At 47.0% G+C, this 20312-nt stretch overlaps 1 protein-coding gene across 3 annotated transcripts in view; it reads right to left on the bottom strand.

The window, feature by feature from the left end:
• Positions 1 to 1622, bottom strand: part of LOC135366418 (uncharacterized) — a 113180-nt gene extending 111558 nt beyond the window's left edge. For all 3 annotated transcript variants that reach the window (XR_010414151.1, XM_064599105.1, XM_064599106.1), the window contains exon 1: positions 1468 to 1622. Coding sequence is in view for 2 of the 3 variants with exons in the window: in XM_064599105.1 (XP_064455175.1) it covers positions 1468 to 1560 (93 nt within the window). In the remaining variant the exon portion in view is untranslated. The remainder of the gene's footprint in view (positions 1 to 1467) is intronic.
• Positions 1623 to 20312: the final 18690 nt, after the last annotated feature.

Below are 20312 nucleotides of genomic sequence, written 5' to 3'. Positions count from 1 at the left end.
TTGCTTTCTTTGCCGATCCCAGGGGCTGAATGACATTCGTCAGAAGACACGCTCCCCTCCGAAAAGGCACAAAGGCACCTTGATACTTGAAACATTTACCGCGGAAAAGACAGAAAAGTGCGATTCTGTAGCACTGCTTTTGACTTTTGAAGGTCCTACCCGAATGTCTCAAAGCACAAGAAGTAGGAAACATAGACTTCGCATTGCTTGAGAGTTGACACTTCAAGCAATTCCTCGCTTGAGTATTGTGTGTTTGCTAAATGTAATTAAACTTGAATAGCTCATCCTTCGTTTTGTGTCGGAGGCGAGCAGTACTCTCGAACCTACGGAGGATCGCATAGCAAGCAATGAACAGTGTCTGTTTTTTTCTTTGGAAAGGAAGGGAATTCCAGTACCTTTCGAAGAGGTTTGTCGGCATTTGTGTGCTCCGGGCAAGACTTCCTCTTTCTCTTTTTTGCCTTCTAGATTTGTCTTTTTTAGTCACCGTGCTTATTTCCGTTATGGAAAATACTACACTTCACACGGCAGATTGTCAATATGAATCAGTGAAATCAGTGAAACCAAACAGTGGTCAAGACTGCGTGTCGTTTCTGACAAAAAACAAATAAGGTACAATAAAATGATGCTAGATTATGTCCCTGCTGCGTCATCACACTTTCCTACATCGGTCCTTGATGACCTCCTAGGGACAACCAAAAGAATATCGTAAGGACATGTGAGAGTCCCATCTTAACACTTGAGGGATACCCTGAGGACCCGATTTCGCCCTCCTGCGGACGTCCTGCCTGTCCTGGTATGATAACCGCAGGATATCCCAGGGACGACAGTGCGTTCTTAGGGACGTGCACCCAAAGAGCTCTTGCTAATTTTCTTTTCCCTTATATATATATATATATATATAAATACTCATGGATGGATGCGACAGCACCAAAGGACACGCGTGTTTCGCCGTGTTTGCGGCTTGTCAGCTACCCAGAGCTGACGAGCCGCAAACACGGCGAAACACGTGTCCTCTGGTGCTGTCGCATCGTTCCATGAGTACCTGTTTCTCTGCGTGCAGCCATAGAAGCCATCTTAATCTGGAATTTCGAATTTCAAACACGTCTAGTGTCATTTACTTGTTTCTGTAATGGCTTTTTCCCCCTCATTATATATATATATAATCAAGAGGTTCAATATATCAGACGGCTGCGAAGTTGAATAAAAGTAAAACAATAAGACGTGGACTTGTGTGGTCGACAGATTACAGGAAACATAACAAAAACTAATTAATTTAATGGGTAATTTAACGCAAATATTATAATATGCTAAGAAACGCCGACCGTTCTTTTAAACGTTTCATAGCGTATTATAATATTTGTGTTAAATTAATTTTAAATTAAAGAAATTAATTTTTGTTAACTTTCCTGTAATGCGTCGTCCACGTCTTATTATTTTACTTACCCTTTGGAAGCGTTTCTTACCCACCTGAAATATTATATGGTAGCCCTCTTTTCGTCGGATTCTCTGCAACTCACGGAACACGTCGTCTTTCTTAGGCCACCCGAAGTGGGCTTCCATTGCGTCGTCTTTTTGGTAAGACCTGGATAGGAAGCACGTAGTGGAACCTGGTGCTCGACCAATTGATCCGCTCAGAATGAAACAGCTAGCTTGTGAACAATGCCCCGCCGTTGAATATTCAACCAGACCCTTATTTCATGGCACTGCATTGAATTCGACTGACAAGCGGGAAGAAAAAGTCGGTGAAATGATCATCAATAAACGCCCACATTGAATCAGAGGCAAGCCAAAACGGTATGAAAGGGTCCCATTGTACTTGAGTAGATGAAGGATTTAAGGCAGCGTTATGCAGCACAGCTGCTGAAAAGCTGCTGCGTGCGGCAGTAGGCCTCACAGTAGACGTGACTTGTGTGAATAGCATGAATAGCACAACGGGCCAAAACATATGAGCACAAAGTACATTGTCTGTAGCTGTTCAGTGCAGCTGCATAGCCAGAGGGACGCTTTTGGGATTCACCCTTCCCCCCCCCCCCCCCGAAAATGTATCTTTGGTAGAGCATTTGAGAGAGGGAAATCGAGGGCAAATCCTTCCTCTCTCCCATGTAAAGTCCCGTAGAAGTCTTCCGAAATACTTTTCTGGCTACGCTGCTGGTTCGGTGGACACAGGAGTGTCATTTCACGCCAAACGGCCCAATGGTCTTATACTGAATAACGGCTCCAAGACCACACGAATAATATAGACGAGAGCACCATGCCAAACTGCAAACAGTTTAGTACTTCACAGGAAATACCCAATCAAATCGGCCCCTAGCGTTGCACACTAGTAGCATACGACCTGGGAGTATTATTGAGTGTGCCGCCGGGGCCAGCATCCTTCGTGAATATTTCGTGTCAAGATATCGAGCGCAACAGCTGCTCGGGATCCTTCCGAAGGGGTTTATTACACGCACCGAAGCTTCCAAGCCGCTCAACCCGCTGAGCGTGCCGCAAGACGTCGCATTTCCCCAATAGGATTTATACACGCGACGTCACATCAGCGTGTCGTCTGCTCCGATGCCATATTGTGGTACTACCAGGGATAGGAACCGGAACTGAACCCGAACCGAAAACCGAAAAAAAACGTTATTCTCTGACGAACCCGACCTGGACCAAACCCGAAAAATTTAGTTTGCTTGTCCTGAACCGAACCGGAAATTAATCGAAAAATATTCATACGGCTACCAGTTGGGAATCTGTTCAGAAGTGAAATAATTGTACTACCAACCGACCTTTTTTTGACTCACCTGAAACGGCTATCTCACACCTTTCTCTTGCAACGGCTTACGGTGAGCGTAAGCTCGCTTTCATGTAGCAAAATTACTGCCTATGAACCGGTTAAACCGGGACCGAAAAAATAACGGTTCCAATCCCTGTAATTATGTCCCGACCGCTGAGCGATTTTTTGTCTGTGTCTGTGTGCGGGGGGGGGGGGGCGGCTTCTCTCTGAGCCGAACCCAGACCGAACCGGTATACTTGGACCGGTACAAGCTGATAATTTCGGTTCAGCGGAGCTACACCCGAACCGAACCAATATGCCTGAACCCGAACCGGACCGAAAAAAATACCGGCTCCGATCCGTGGGTACTACCGGACCGGACTATCTGTGCGTGTTGACGACGTTGGCGGACTGTCATTTTGCGTCGCTTCCTTCCACTTCACGCGCGACGAAAGTGCAGGCAAGAAATATACAGACAGCTTCGACGGTGACGATCTGGGCCCGCTTGCACGAAACAAACTTAGTGTAATACTTAACGAGTTCCCCACTTAGTGTAGTGCCGGAGCCGTAAGTGGCTTGCACGAAACTTTTACAACACTAAAGTGGTGGCGCTCGCTCCGCGCAGTTTAGGACGCTGGCCAAGGGTCCTAGGAGCACCCTAAACTATCGCACTAAAGCTTAGGACTAACATGTCGGCCGCTATGAACCGTGTATCGAAGATTCGTCGTTGGCCCCAACTGTATCTCGCAATACAGTACGCATTTTCCTCGCAATACTAACAACGTCTCATTTTTTTATGCTGTGGGTGCCGTACGTGTTGTGCTTTTCGTTAGCAACATCTCTCAAAATGATCGCCGCACGCGAAGTGCCTCTCACCGGCAGTGCCGTTGGCGATAAGTTCCCAATCATCGAGCAATTCGAGACATACTTTGGGCCACAGGCTTTATTTTATTTAACAAAAGCACGCAACAAGTGACCTAACTCGTTCTTGCAGCTACAATGACAGTACAATACCTTATTTTGGTTCTACAAACTGTTTACGTGCGACGGCAGAAGCAGACGACTTCCCAGAATCCAAACATGCCGTGACGCACGACTTCCTGGGATGAACTCCGGAAGTTCTCCTTCTACCAATGAGAGTCTCCGAAAACTGCTACTGCTCGTAGCCACGATCCACTTTAGAATACTTGACTTAGGGCGGTCGTCGAAGCGTTCGTGCAAGCCACTTAACCGCAACCCTAAACTTAGTGCACTAACGCGTTAGTGCAACACTTGCCAAGTGTTACACTTAGGATTGTTTCGTGCAAGCGGGCCCTGTCCCATTATCGAGCGGAAAGAGAGGTTTATGCTTTGGCGTTGATCGCGTTGTATGCGTTGGGGTTAGGCGTTGGGGTGCTCTAAAGCGTGATGACTATTTGTCACTGTGCCCACAGGTGGACCATATTGATATCCACGAATACTTTGTGGTGAACAATAGCTTGATTTCAAGGCAAAGAAGGCACTGGAGGCATATATATATATATTTTTTACAAGTAAATGGGTGGAGAAACCCAAACTGATGAGAGAGATTCAAGGGGATCACGTGCTAGCGGTTTCACAGGTGAGAACCCTGATTTGGATCCTTCATATATGTCTTATCGATTGGATTGGGTTAGATTGAGGTTCTACTGACGCATGAGCAACTACGGCTATAATGCGCCAACACTGTGAGATATGATCTATTTACCAGTTAAAAGAAAACGATCAATTTAAAACTGATATAAACATAAAAAATGTACGCGAATTCAGATATCTCTTAGGTATCCAGTGTCCCTAAAAAACTTGTGAACACTGCTAAAACTGATAAGCCGCTCATCGCCCAGCAAAAGGGCTGGGTGAAGAGGAATTCTATACCTGTAGGACTCAGAAAAATGAGTTTGGCGATGGTGTTCCTGGAGAGGGCAGCTGATGATAACGTGAAGAACAGACAGTTGCTCGGCAGAGTGCCCATACTGAGATGGGTCCTTCTGGAGAAAAAAAACATGCGTGAGAAATGTGTAGCCGATACGCAAACGAGACATGACCACTTCATAAAGCCTGTCTTTGAAGACTCCTGCAGGCTTGCCTACATTACACTTGATCAAGTGTAATTTATCCTTTGTCTGTGCGTCCCAGTCCTGAAGTTAATTGCTCTACGCAAGGCAAACCTCAGACACTGAACTGGTATGTCAAAGGGGGGGGGGGGATACGTTTAATAGAGTGAAAAAAAAAAAGAAAACGGAAATGTCAGCCAGGCTATTGCCAGCTTTCTATTCTGAAACAGAAATTGAAAAATAAAGAAGAAAGAAAAAGAAAGGAACTGAAAAATAAACAATAGGAGGTTATGTCAGCTGAGAGTGAGTTGGTAGCCGCTGTGTCTGCGAGCTCGTTACTCCCTATGTATTGGCAGCGGAGCGGAAGACCAGCCACGTCGGAAATCCAGCAAAGTGCTAAGGTTTTTATTATGCGGCTAGACAGGTGTCTTGCTCGCGCAACGAGCAGGTTTTTTGGTGGTTGCAGGCTACATACAGCCTCCAGGCAACTAAGCGAATCAGTGTACACAACTGATGACCTAATCGAAAGTCGTAGTATGTAATCAAGCGCCAAGATTATGCCATAGACTTCTGCGGTGAAAATGGAAGCTGTGTTTGCTAATCGGTGTGATCTGCAAGATGTGTCTGTATCCATTGCACATGAGACACCGGTGTCCGTTCTGGAGCCATCTGTGTTAAATCCGACATGGTGGCCAAAACCTTCTTTTATGGATAGAAACTCTTGCAGGAGTACGGCTGTGGGGGTTTCGTGTTTCTTGTACTTCAATAAAGGTTCGTTGTGTTCGGGCAATGGTTGCCACGTAGCAATCCTCCCACTAGTTCTATAAGCGTAGAATCGTACTCTGAAAAACTGTGTGCTTCAATTTCCTGCAGGATTCGCAAGTTGAAAGGAGGTGTAGATGACGGTTTGTTAAGAAATAACTGTTTGCAGCGTGTCTGAGTAACACAAGAGAGAGCTGGGTGCTGTGGATAACTTCGTACTTTTAGCGCGTATGTGGAGGCAAGGTAAAATCTCCGCCTCTCTAATGACCACTCATTGCACTCCACATAGAGACTCTCTCGACCGGCGATGTGCGAAAGGCTCCAAAGACCAGTCGCAGTCCCTGGTGGTGAACAGGGTCTAGAGCTTTCAAAACGGACTTTCGTGCAAAGCCGTACAAGACAGATCTATAGTCAAGCTTGGAACGAATGCAAAATGTGTAGATGCGATGCAGAACCTCTCTGTCTGCACCCCAGGATCTATGTGACAACATTTTGAGAATGTTCAGAGATTTCCCACATTTGTTTTTTAGGTTCCTTATGGGAGGGTTGAAAGTGAGCTTGCGGTCAAAAAATATACCCAGGAATTTATGCTCAGATTCGACCGTAATACATTGGCCGTTCATTTTAAGTTCTGGCTCAGCAAACATACCCCTTACTCTTGAGAAAGGTACGCAATCCGTTTTCTCAGATGAGAAATTAAACCCATTCTCGGATGACCATTTTGCTAATTTGTTCACACAGAGCTGAAGCTGTCTCTCACATCTTGAAATGCTTGTAGATGAACAAAACATCTGAACATCGTCAACGCATAGTGAGTACTTGACGGATGGCGGAATAGCGTGGACGATGGAGTTCATTTTGACTATAAAGAGTGTGACACTCAGAACCGAACCCTGTGGGACACCGTTCTCCTCAATAAGAATGTAAGAGTGATGTTCTCAACTGAACTCTAAAAGCTCTGTCCTGTAGGAAAGTTGCGTTGCAGCGGAGCATGCGACCACGTACACCGAAATTATACAAGTGGAACAACGATCAGTGGTTGAGTGGTCGGCTCTAAATCCGCAGTGATATCTGTCGAGATATCCATTTTCGAGGAAGTACATCAGGCGGTAGTTAACCACGCACTCTAATGTTTTCCCTAGACAACTTGTAAGGGCTATGGGCCCCGTAGCTACATACATTGGAATGATATTTCGCTGGCTTCAAAAGCGAAACGACTGTCGCCGCTTTCCAACGAGATGGAAGTTCACCGTGATGCCAAACTGGATTGAAAAAGTACAGAAGACCTTCTAGTGATGCTTTTGATAGGTGCTGCAACATGCTGTACGTAATTCGATCTGGCCCAGATGCCGTTTGTTTTGGAGGTGACAGAGCCCGCCGCAGCTCCATCATAAAAAATGGTTCATTAAAAGCATGGCTGCCGCTGGTGCAATACGTGATTTTGCATTTCTCAGCATCATCTTCGACCTTTAAGAAATCTCTGCTGTAGTGAGAGGAGGAAGAAACGCAATGGAAGCGTTCTCCCAACACATCTGCTTGTTCTTCTAAACGATGAAAGGTCATTTTAAAGGTTAGCCAGCTGTAGAAGTCGAACCCAGCTGGCTAACCTTTTCAGTGACTTTCATCGTTCATTTCTTAGGCAATTGGAGGCTTTGTATGTATTTGTCCCTTCTATGTTGTTCCAGCCTCACAACATCAGTTCTCCCTTGTTCTTCTAAAGTTTGGCACCACCGTACCATTCCTCTCCAAAAAGGGAATAGAGGGGCTTGTGTAATTGTCCTTTATTTTCTTTAGTCGATCCCACACAACCTCAGTTGGGGTGTCGCTATTCATGGAGGAGACAAAGCCCTTCCATTATTCACTCTTTGCTTGTCGGCGTGTCCACCTAGCTTTTGCTCTAGGAAGGGAGTTGCCTCAGGACAGAAGCCGCCGATATTTCGAACAGAGACTGTTCTTCTTCTGGGCACCGTCCTCATCATTGGCATGGTATTTAAAGGGTTAGGTGTGACGTGTTTAAAGGTTCATGCGAATTGTGGGTCAACAGCCCGGGGGGAAGAAAGGGTCCGTACGGGCTTCTACGGCCGGAGTGAATGGCTGCTTTGTTAGAGTATGGAGGGGATTATGTGAACGTAGTGATCTAGGCTATAGACCGGTTACAGAAAAATGGAAGGTTCACGAACACGTGGACGAAACGGGACAACAGACAAGAATTGGCAAGCATAGTGAAAGATAAGGAGGTTAGTGGTTACGTGGGGAAAATTCCAGAACAAGCAAAGTTTTTTTTTTTTTTTTTGTAATACAAAGTTGTGGCATGCAATAAAGAAAGCAGTGGTCATGCAGAACATAACAGATGATAATGGAGGTAGGAGGGAAAAGCATATTTTATTTGTGAAGTGTTTCTAGGGTGCCTTGTGATTTGTTGATACCAGACGGGTGAAGAGCGTTGAACTTGTATATGAGATAAGACTCCCTATCACGTCTGTCACGTGTGGATCTAAACCCGGTTTCTAGAATATATAGTTTAATGTTCTCAAAATTGTGACCAGGAACGTTAAAGTGTTCGGCGACTGCTTTGGGGAGTTTGTTGGACGTGTCGGTTCTGTGTCCGGTAAGGCGGTTGTTCATTTGTTGGCCGGTTTCACCAATGTATTGCATAGAGCAGTCGCCGCATTCAATGCAGTATATGACATTGGAGCTTGTGCATGTGAATGCGTGGTTAACGGGGTGGGTGTAATTGCTCGCAGTGCTTTTGATGGAGTTAGCGTGTTGAACGTGCTTGCATGTTTTGCAGCGCGGGAGGTTCCAGGGCCGTGTTCCCGTGTACGGGGCGCTCGTTTTGCTGATTTTGGCATTGACCAAGGAGTCTGCTAGGTTTTTTGCGCGTCGGTATGTCACCTGTATGGGATGGGTGAATATATTGCTAAGTCGGTCACTGCTTTGGAGGAGGGGCTCGTGCTTCTGTAGAATGGCTTTGATGTTAGGAAGTGCGTTGGAATACCTTGTGATGAAGCTTATTTGGCACGCGTCAGGATGTTTTCGGTTTTCCAGAACCTCGTTTCGATCGAGTGTGAGTGCCTTGCGACGGAATTCGATTAGGAGGGAGTCTGGGTAGTCCCTTTGGGCAAGTGTACTGCAGAGTTCGTCAAGCTTCTCAGCGTAATCTGTGTCGTTTGAACAAATTCTGCGTAGTCTTACACTCTGCCCATTAGGAATTCCAACCTTACAGTGGCGCGGGTGGTGACTCTTGAAGTGAAGGTATTGTTGTTTGTCAGTTGGCTTTTTGTACAGGGTTGTGATGAGGTTGCCGTTGTCTAGTGATATTGTGGTGTCGAGGAAGTTAATTAAGTGAGTTGACTGTTGTGATGTGAACTTTATGTTGCTATGCTCGGTGTTCAGTAGATCTATGAACTTTTGAAATTCATGTTCCCCGTGTTCCCATATTATCAGTATATCATCGATGTATCGAAGGTACACAGTGGGTTTTAATTAGAGGGCGCTGAGAACTTTGTTTTCCAAGAAACCCATGAATATATTTGCGTATGTGGGCGCAACAGGTGTGCCCATACTTGTACCGTGTACTTGTAGGTATAGTATTCGCCATTGAACTCGAAGTAGTTCAGTTTAAGGACCAAGTCCATTAGAGCGAGTATGGTTTCCGTGTCTTTTCTGGTGTTTGTTGTAGAAAGGGTATTGCAGAGGGCTGTGATTCCGTCGTTGTGTGGGATGTTAGTATACAGTGATGTCACATCCAGCGTGGCTAGTATTGTGTCCCTACCAAATGTACGAGTGTTGTTTATATCTCTGATTATTCTGAGGAGGTGGGGTGTGTCTTGTACATGCGATGGCAGTGTTGTCGGAACATGGTTTAAATAGTGGTCAATGGAATTTCGAGAGTCTTTCTGTTGGTGTGTTGTTATTAGATACAATTGGCCTACCGGATATGTCAGCCGTATAGAGCTCGTTGGCGTGTACCTTGTGGATTTTGAGCAGTAAATAGAAACGACCTGCGCCTGTGTTTGATGGGTGCGAGATATCTGAGGTCATCACGTGTGATGAGCTTTCGTTCGTGGAGGTCCTGTATGGTATGGGTTATTAGCGCCGTGTACTCCTTTGTTGGGTCATGGTCCAGTTTGAGGTAGTGTTGCGTATTGTTGAGTTGCCTATGAGCTTCAGAAATATATTTATCTGTGGGCCAGATGACGATACTCCCACCCTTATCTGCGGGCTTGATAATGATATCATCTCTGTCAGCTAGCGCTTTGATGATGTCGCGCTGTGTTTTAGTGAGGTTGTGACCACGCGAGCTTTGGGAAATACTCCGAAGGATGTCGTTGCTTACTTGTTTAATGTACAGGTCTAATGCGGGTTCTCGGCCGTGATTTGGTGTCCAGGTTGACGGTAGTCGGAGGTTGTTGTTGTTTTCTTGTGTTGTATTAGCGAAGAATTCTCTAAGGCGTGGCCGTCTCACAAAGTTTGATATGTCTTTGTGGATTTCGTATTCGTTAACAGAATTGAGTGTAGGGCAGAATGTTAACCCCCTACAGAGGACTTGTAGTTCGTCGCTGGTTAGTGAGCGTGATATATCTATTACGGTGCTTGCGTCAGCGTTTTCTCGGGGTGAGTCAGCGATGTTGCGGAGAGTTGTGGTTGTGGTGCTGGAAATGATTTGTTCGACTGCTGCGTGTGTCATGTTAGTGGGTTAGTGGTTAGCTCGCGGTTGAGTTGTTGAATGTGTAGTTCGAGAGTGTTTGCCTCCGCGTCGGTGAGACTGATATTGTTCATATGGGCCTGGATCGTAGCGAGTTGCGCGTGGCACTGTTTCTTTAATATTTCTAGAAACGTACGGGCTGTGTTGCTAAGGGCTGATGCCCACTCTAGCTCTAGTTCAGGTGTCAGTTTTCCTAATGCAGTGACTGTTTTAGGGGTGAGGCCTTTAGGTACTGTGTTGTGAGCCAGGTGGTGGGTGTAGATCCGTAGATGATGTATCGGCTACGTTTCTCCATGAGGTTTCGCATTCGTAGGAAGTTCTTTGACTGCGTGGTAGGCTGGTGATTAGATAGTCAACGGTGTTTTCTGCGTGATGTGCGCGTGCGTCGTGTCTGTGGGGTCGGTGGCTGTGGAGACTCGCTGTGTTCCTCGATGTCATCTGTCTGTGTTTGCGTGCTTGTGGTCTTCCGTGTCACAGTTTGCGTGAACTTTGTGTGTGTGCGGGTTGTGTTTGGAGTGTTCTCGTTTGCCGCGTGTGTATGCGTGGGTGCAGTGGTCGTTGTGGTCCCCTTTGATGCCATCGTGTGTTCTGGCGTGTAAGCTGGTTAAGGATGTTGTGTTTGAGCGTTTGTCAGTGCAGGACGGCATCTATGGACCATTAGGTGTTTAATGTTGTGTGCCATAGCTCGTACGCCTGCGTGGTTTGGGTGGATGCCGTCCCGAGCGAGATGTGCTTCAGCGTGGTATTCGAAAGCTGCGTGTGTGATAACCATAACGTTGGTGTGTACCTGACGCATGTGGATGAGGTGGTTGTTCACAGCGTGCGCCTTCCCGTTGAACTCGTGTAGCCATGTGTCCTGGTATATGTATGCTCGGTGTTTGTTCTGTCTTCGGGGAAGTATCGTTGTCAGTACTATTTCAGCGCCTGGTCTGTTCTTTGTGATGAAGGAAACTAGTGCTTCGAATTCCTAGATGGCATGTTGTGCTGTCGACCGTGCGATGTCGTTGGTCCCTACGTGGAGTATGAAGTGCGTGATGTTCGGTGGGGCGGCGGTTACATGTGTCATGATGTCTCGTATTCTTGCGCCGCCTGAGAAGTGTATGTGAGGTCCGTGCTCTCCGTGCGGGATGTGTTCGTGAATGTACTTGTAACAGCTATCTCCTAGGAGTGCGACATGTGAGAAAGAGAGGACGGGTTGCTTACCTCCTGAGGCCATCGGATCGTCAGTAGCGAACGTAGATGGGTAGAAATCCAGCGAACCGGTAGAGATGTAGGAAGGGAGTTGAAGGGAGTCGCTGGATTTCTACCCATCTACGTTCGCTACTGACGATCCGATGGCCTCAGGAGGTAAGCAACCCGTCCTCTCTTTCTCACATGTCGCACTCCTAGGAGATAGCTGTTAGGAGATGCCGTCCTGCACTGACAAACGCTCAAACACAACATCCTCAACCAGCTTACACTTTAAGTGCCAGCACCGCAAACACGCCAGAACACACGATGACATCAAAGGGGACCACAACGACCACTGCACCCACGCATACACACGCGGTAAACGAGAACACTCCGAACACAACCCGCACACACACAAAGTTCACGCAAACTGTGACACGGAAGACCACAAGCACGCAAACACAGACAGATGACATCGAGGAACACAGCGAGTCTCCACAGCCACTGACCCCACAGCCACCGACCCCACAGACACGACGCACGCGCACATCACGCAGAAAACACCGTTGACTATCTAATCACCAGCCTACCACGCAGTCAAAGAACTTCCTACGAATGCGAAAACTCATGGAGAAACGTAGCCGATACCTACATCATCTACGGAACTACACCCACCACCTGGCTCACAACACAGTACCTAAAGGCCTCACCCCTAAAACAGTCCCTGCATTAGGAAAACTGACACCTGAACTATAGCTAGAGTGGGCATCAGCCCTTAGCAACACAGCCCGTACGTTTCTAGAAATATTAAAGAAACAGTGCCACGCGCAACTCGCTACGATCCAGGCCCATATGAACAATATCAGTCTCACCGACGCGGAGGCAAACACTCTCGAACTACACATTCAACAACTCAACCGCGAGCTAGCTAACAAGGAACACTCAAAACTCGGAAAACCTAATTCCAACAACGACACGGATACCGGACCCACTAACATGACACACGCAGCAGCCGAACAAATCATTTCCAGCACCACAACCACAACTCTCCGCAACATCGCTGACTCACCCCGAGAAAACGCTGACGCAAGCACCGTAATAGATATATCACGCTCACTAACCAGCGACGAACTACAAGTCCTCTGTAGGGGGTTAACATTCTGCCCTACACTCAATTCTGTTAACGAATACGAAATCCACAAAGACATATCAGACTTTGCGAGACGGCTACGCCTTAGAGAATTTTTCGCTGATACAACACAAGAAAACAACAACGACCTCCGACTACCATCAACCTGGACACCAAATCACGGCCGAGAACCCGCATTAGACCTGTACATTAAACAAGTAAGCAACGACATCCTTCGCAGTATTTCCAGAGCTCGCGTGGTCACAACCTCACTAAAACACAGCGCGACATCATCAAAGCGCTAGCTGACAGAGATGATATCATTATCAAGCCCGCAGATAAGGGTGGGAGTATCGTCATCTGGCCCACAGATAAATATATTTCTGAAGCTCATAGGCAACTCAGCAATACGCAACACTACCTCAAATTGGACCATAACCCAACAAAGAAGTACACGGCGCTAATAACCCATACCATACAGGACCTCCACGAACGAAAGCTCATCACACGTGATGACCTCAGATATCTCGCACCCATCAAACACAGGCGCAGGTCGTTTCTATTTACTGCCCAAAATCCACAAGGTACACGCCAACGAGCTCTATACGGCTGACATCCCCGGCAGGCCAATTGTATCTAATAACAACACACCAACAGAAAGACTCTCGAAATTCCTGGACCACTATTTAAACCATATTCCGACAACACTGCCATCGCATGTACAAGACACACCCCACCTTCTCAGAATAATCAGAGATATAAACAACACTCGTACATTTGGTAGGGACACAATACTAGCCACGCTGGATGTGACATCACTGTATACTAACATCCCACACAACGACGGAATCACAGCCCTCTGCAATACCCTTTCTACAACAAACACCAGAAAAAACACGGAAACCATACTCGCTCTAATGAACTTGGTCCTTAAACTGAACTACTTCGAGTTCAATGGCGAATACTACCTACAAGTACACGGTACAAGTATGGGCACACCTGTTGCACCCACATACGCAAATATATTCATGGGTTTCTTGGAAAACAAAGTTCTCAGCGCCCTCTCATTAAAACCCACTGTGTACCTTCGATACATCGATGATATACTGATAATATGGGAACACGGGGAACATGAATTTCAAAAGTTCGTAGATCTACTGAACACCGCGCATAGCACCATAAAGTTCACATCACAACAGTCAACTCACTTAAAGGAGTACAGAGGGCCATCCAAAAAAATTTCAGATTAAGACATCTGATGAAAGTGTGTGTGTCATTATACCGAATAGCGCGAAAGGTTTTGATGTGTGCAATTTGTTTCCCAGAAAAAAACTCACATAAACGTAGCTCCGCGCCTTCACCCTTAACTCGCCACTCCAGCTATAACGAGGATGAGGAGGTATGATGGCACGTCACCGATGACGGCATAAGGAGACTCGTTCTGGTTTGCTGATCAGTGGGGGTCAGCGCATTGTTCCTTTGCCACCGTAAACCTGTTTTGCCAGTTTTCCCGGAGAATTGGGGATACAAGGAGCGCCCGAAGCTTTACCGAGCAAGGAGAAAGGCTTTATCAGAACCCCGAACAGCCGAGTAGCAGACGACAGCGGAGTAGCAGACAACATTTTTCTAGGCCAATCAGCGAGCGAGTCCTTATAGCGTCAGCGCGAGGTTCCAGGCAGATCACAGGCTGGTACTGCTCTTCACCACCGTTGCGCACGGTCGCTTTTTGCGGCATATTTTAAATTCAGTTTCTGCGATAATTATGACTCTGTGGTGTAAATTACTTCGCATGGTGCATCTTACTGGCAAACTTAGCAGTTTTATAAGAAGAAAACTGGGTGTTAAAAATGACTTCTGTGCTACTTTAACTCGCCACTCCAGCTATAACGAGGATGAGGAGGTATGATGGCACGTCACCGATGACGGCATAAGGAGACTCGTTCTGGTTTGCCGATCAGTGGGGGTCAGCGCATTGTTCCTTTGCCACCGTAAACCTGTTTTGCCAGTTTTCACGGAGAATTGGGGATACAAGGAGCGCCCGAAGCTTTACCGAGCAAGGAGAAAGGCTTTATCAGAACCCCGAACACCCGAGTAGCAGACGACAGCGGAGTAGCAGACAACATTTTTCTAGGCCAATCAGCGAGCGAGTCCTTATAGCGTCAGCGCGAGCTTCCAGGCAGATCACAGGCTGGTACTGCTCTTCACCACCGTTGCGCACGGTCGCTTTTTGCGGCATATTTTAAATTCAGTTTCTGCGATAATTATGACTCTGTGGTGTAAATTACTTCGCATGGTGCATCTTACTGGCAAACTTAACAGTTTTATAAGAAGAAAACTGGGTGTTAAAAATGACTTCTGTGCTACTTTAATTAACTTCCTCGACACCACAATATCACTAGACAACGGCAACCTCATCACAACCCTGTACAGAAAGCCAACTGACAAACAACAATACCTTCACTTCAAGAGTCACCACCCGCGCCACTGTAAGGTTGGAATTCCTAATGGGCAGAGTGTAAGACTACGCAGAATTTGTTCAAACGACACAGATTACGCTGAGAAGCTTGACGAACTCTGCAGTACACTTGCCCAAAGGGACTATCCAGACTCCCTCCTAACCGAATTCCGTCGCAAGGCACTCACACTCGATCGAAACGAGGTTCTGGAAAACCGAAAAAATCCTGACGCGTGCCAAATAAGCTTCATCACAAGATATTCCAACGCACTTCCTAACATCAAAGCCATTCTACAGAAGCACGAGCCCCTCCTCCAAAGCAGTGACCGACTTAGCAATATATTCACCCATCCCATACAGGTGACATACCGACGCGCAAAAAACCTAGCAGACTCCTTGGTCAATGCCAAAATCAGCAAAACGAGCACCCCGTGCACGGGAACACGGCCCTGCAACCTCCCGCGCTGCAAAACATGCAAGCACGTTCAACACGCTAACTCCATCAAAAGCACTGCGAGCAATTACACCCACCCCGTTATCCACGCATTCACATGCACACGCTCCAATGTCATATACTGCATTGAATGCGGCGACTGCTCTATGCAATACATTGGTGAAACCAGCCAACAAATGAACAACCGCCTTACCGGACACAGAACCGACAGGTCCAACAAACTCCCCAAAGCAGTCGCCGAACACTTTAACGTTCCTGGTCACAATTTTGACAACATTAAACTATATATTCTAGAAACCGGGTTTAGATCCACACGTGACAGACGTGATAGGGAGTCTTATCTCATATACAAGTTCAACGCTCTTCACCCGTCTGGTATCAACAAATCACAAGGCACCCTAGAAACACTTCACAAATAAAATATGCTTTTCCCTCCTACCTCCATTATCATCTGTTATGTTCTGCATCACCACTGCTTTCTTTATTGTATGCCACAACTTTGTATTACAAAAAAAAAAAAAAACTTTGCTTGTTCTGGAATTTTCCCCACGTAACCACTAACCTCCTTATCTTTCACTATGCTTGCCAATTCTTGTCTGTTGTCCCGTTTCGTCCACGTGTTGGTGAACCTTCCATTTTTCTGTAACCGGTCTGTAGCCTAGATCACTACGTTCACATAATCCCCTCCATACTCTAACAAAGCAGCCATTCACTCCGGCCGTAGAAGCCCGTACGGACCCTTTCTTCCCCCCGGGCTGTTGACCCACAATTCGCATGAACCTTTAAACACGTCACACCTAACCCTTTAAATACCATGCCAATGATGAGGACGGTGCCCAGAAGAAGAACAGTCTCTGTTCGAAATATCGGCGCCTTCTGTCCTGAGGCAACTCCCTTCCTACATCTCTACCGGTTCGCTGGATTTCTACCCATCTAGCTTTTGCTCTAGCTCTCTTAAACGTCAGTAGATTTGCTGGGGTTGGATACCGCCGGAACCTGCCCCAAGCACGGTTTTGCTCTTTTCGTGTGTTTCCACGTTCCTCTGACCACCAAGGCTTGCAACGCCTGGGCAGTTGACCTGATGACTGTGGAATGAACTTGGTTGCTGCTTTTACAAGAATGTCTGTGACATAGTTATTTGCATCGTTAATGTTCAGCCCAAGGATGGACTCTATAGGAAGCGTGGCTTCTTGTTTAAAGAGGCCCCAGTCAGCTTACTGTGTCTTACAACGAGGTGGACGGGTTGTAATAGCAACTGACGGTCGATTGATCTCTAAAATGGCAGGGAAGTTATCGCTACCAGAGGGGTTGTTGACCACTGTCCATGAAATGTCGTGGGCTGCACAGCGAAATATCAATGGCTTATAAAGGACTGCGAACCAGCATTAACATGAGTAGCGTTTCCTGCATTGAGCAGGCAGATTGGCAAGGATGCTAATAATTTCTCAAATATTTTACCTCGGATTGTCAAATTTGGAACAACCTTAGAGAAAATAATGCGTTTGAAATCTCCCAGTAGTAGAAAAGGCGATGGGAGCTGATTCATAAGATCCTCAAGCAGTCTCTGTTCAACCCTGCAGAAACAGACAGCATGACGTCTGTATGCATATCATGGGCATCATCAAGATTTTTCAGCAAACCCTGGCAGTTCCATTGAATAATGCTCTGGGAACTCATAAGAAATTTACAGAAAATGGAAATGAATAAGGACTGAACGACTACTCTAATGCGTAAAGACCTCGTGGAACAATTGCCCATGAATGCGGAGGAGTTCGTATTCTCGGTGGAAGAACCCTTTGCTGTTGTTCCTTGGCTTTTCCTCCGCTTCCTCGGCCAGCTTTTTTCCTTCTCCGTTCTTTGGACAAGGAAAGACTTGGTAGACTCGAAGACGACTTCTGCGAGCAGCTGTCGTCGTCATCGAGATCCATGCTCTGACTCATGTTTTGAGACAGGCCCATGGCAATCCCGTCCCAAACGGAGGGGGATGCAACAACCTCCTCTGAGGTTAACATTGCATCTCCCTGGCTATTCATCTGAGAGGCCACCAGGAGAGAACCCTCCGTGTCTCACTCTTTGTGTCGGGGAGTGTGTGGGGGAGCCCCAGAGGTCTGAGTCTCCACCGATACTCTGAGTGGTGCCAATCCCCTGCGCACCACACCAGAGGAGGTTCCTTTCTTTTGGAACGCCAGTTGTGCCTTTTCTACAGCGTACGTGATATTTTGTTCAGTTTGAGGATCTGTTTCTCCTCCTTCCAACAAGGACACGATCTGCAGTAAACAGGGTGGTTACCCGTGCAATTGGTGCACTGAAAGTCATTGTTGCACGACTCTGACGAATGGTCTTTGTCGGCACACCTGAGAGCCGCGGCCAAACCGCTGGCACTTGTGATCAGCGACTCGGATTTAGGATGTAAGCCCTCACATTGCAACTGAGGTAACCGGCTTTGTTTGCTTCTGGCAGCTTGTGGAGCTTGAAAGAAAGAATGACGTGCTTTGTTGGGATTTCTTTCCCATATCTACGCACGACTATTCGCTTTACGGCTACCACGTCGTGCTGTTGTAGGCCTTCTTGGAGTTCTGATTCCGAACAGTCAGGAAGGTCGCTCTCAGAAGTTACTCCTTTAACAATGTTCAAACTCTGGTGTGAACTTACTGTGACAGATATCCCATTGATGATGATGATTGAAAAGTGCACTGCTTTGCTGTCGCTTTTCAACGTGTACTTGGATATCTCCAGAACCCAGTTTCTTGACATTGTATTCTTTACCGATGAGCTGTTCAAGTGCTTTCGCTATTACAAAAGGAGACATCTTTGACAGTGGTCTTTTGTCATCATTAGAGTGGACAACGAGAAACTTTGCAAACCATAGTTCCGGTGTTGAGGTAGATAGATTAATTTGCTGGTACTCGGTGCGGGACCGTTTCTGATTCCGATCTCGGTGTTTTAAGGAAGAGGAATCTATAGAGGAAAAATAAATATTCGATGCAATGCTCCTGCAGCCCACCGCGGAGCCCAACCAGGGGACCGCGTTTGACGCAGTAGCAGGTACGCCTGCACTATACCCGAGTGCAGCCGCCGTCCGATTTCCGCTAGTTTGTGTGGCGACACAAATTCCCCCTGATGTGCATATCCCAATGCGGCATTACCGAGGATTTTCGTTTGTCGGAATATGTCACCTTCGTTTCCGAGCCCCTTGGAAGAAGAAGCAGAGCAGCGCTCTTCGTGCGCTCCGATATACCTGCAATACAAAACCGCGTGCGGATAACAGGGGCTGGCGAATACGTATGCTGTACCGTTCGTTTGGGTTCTCTTGACATCACGGTCGTCTCCTTATACATCCCGCTGGCAACTCATTACAATGTGGATGACTTGGGCGTCCTATTGAACAGCGCTCCCTCTCCCTATGTCGTCTGTGGGGACTGCAATGCCCATAACATCATCTGGGGCAGCACACGCTCGGATATGAGATGGGAGAGGCTTGCTGCCCTGTTTCAAGAACGGGATCTTAGGCTTCTCAATGATGGATCCCCTACTTTTATACAAGGCGCACTACTTTCATCGTGCTTGGATCTAACAGCCGTGTCCGCGTCGATAGCGCATCGTTTCACCTGGAGAACTCCTGTCTTTAGTTTGTGCAACTTTGCAGCAGCGACAACGAAGAAACGGACCTCATTTTAAAAGCGATAAAACCCCAGTGCAGGGGACACGAAAAGACGACACACACACGAAGCACTGTCTGACAAACAAACCTTTAATGGAGGAGACAACACTTAAGTACACCACTGCTCCCAACCGACCCCTAGTGGAAGCCAAGGCCAACATGCTGTAATCACAAACCGTTATCACACAAACAAGAACAACCAAGCAAACGCCCCCCCCCCCCCCCGAGAACCCGACCTCGTGTTAGTTTTCAAGTTTAGTTTTTTAGTTGTTAGCAGCATCGCCGCTGCTTATTGTCCTTGGAGAGTTCCTCCATTGTCCTAGTTCCTTTGCCGTTACAGCCTCAGTGGTTAGCGTGCTGGCCATGTCACGTCGTGACTGGGAGGTAACCGGGTTCGAATCCCGGTGCTGGCTGTGCTGTCTGGGTTCTTTTCCCGGGTTTTCCTCATACCCTTTTAGACATATGTCGGCACAGTCCCCTTATACCAATGAGTGTTTTCGTCATACCAGAGCTTGGTTAACGATGAAAGATGAAAGTCACTAAACAGGTTAGCCGGCTGCAGGACTCAGAAGGACTTGGTAATCCAGAAGATGTGGGTTCGAATCCTACAGCTGGCTAACCTTTTCGAGGACTTTCATCTTTCATCGTTAATTTATTAGGCAAATGCACTGTAGTTATACATATCCACCGTTGTGCCTATCATTGTGATAGTTACACATCCTGCGCTAGCTGGTTGTACATTGCTCGGAAGCTCACTGGGCTCTGTGAATAAGAATGAGAAACACATGAACTTTCATCCTCTAGTCGTCGAAGTAGTCGATCATTTTATTTTGCATTGCGCCGTGTGATTTTGTCTTACACCGCTTCAAATTTCTAGTCAATATCTAGACTTGCACCCGAGAAACGTCATCGTGACGTTTGTAGACAAACTGAAACCGAAACAAATCGGCAGGGGGACGGCTCGGTTCCGCGAATGGGCACTTGTTCGCTGCTTCCTATAGACCTCTCCCTGTTTGTAAACAAACGACGTCATAGTGTTGGCAGAGTTGAACTACGCTCGAAGCTAGGGTAGAACAAGTTCGCGCCCAAAAGCCACGGTCTTGAGGGGGTTACGATGGTCTCTGAAAGGGACGCGACCTTCGGTCC

Source organism: Ornithodoros turicata, chromosome 8, assembly GCF_037126465.1.
Source record: "Ornithodoros turicata isolate Travis chromosome 8, ASM3712646v1, whole genome shotgun sequence".
Taxonomy (NCBI): Eukaryota; Metazoa; Arthropoda; class Arachnida; order Ixodida; family Argasidae; genus Ornithodoros; species Ornithodoros turicata.
Note: the sequence above shows the minus strand (reverse complement) of the source record. Positions and strands in the feature narration are given on the sequence as shown.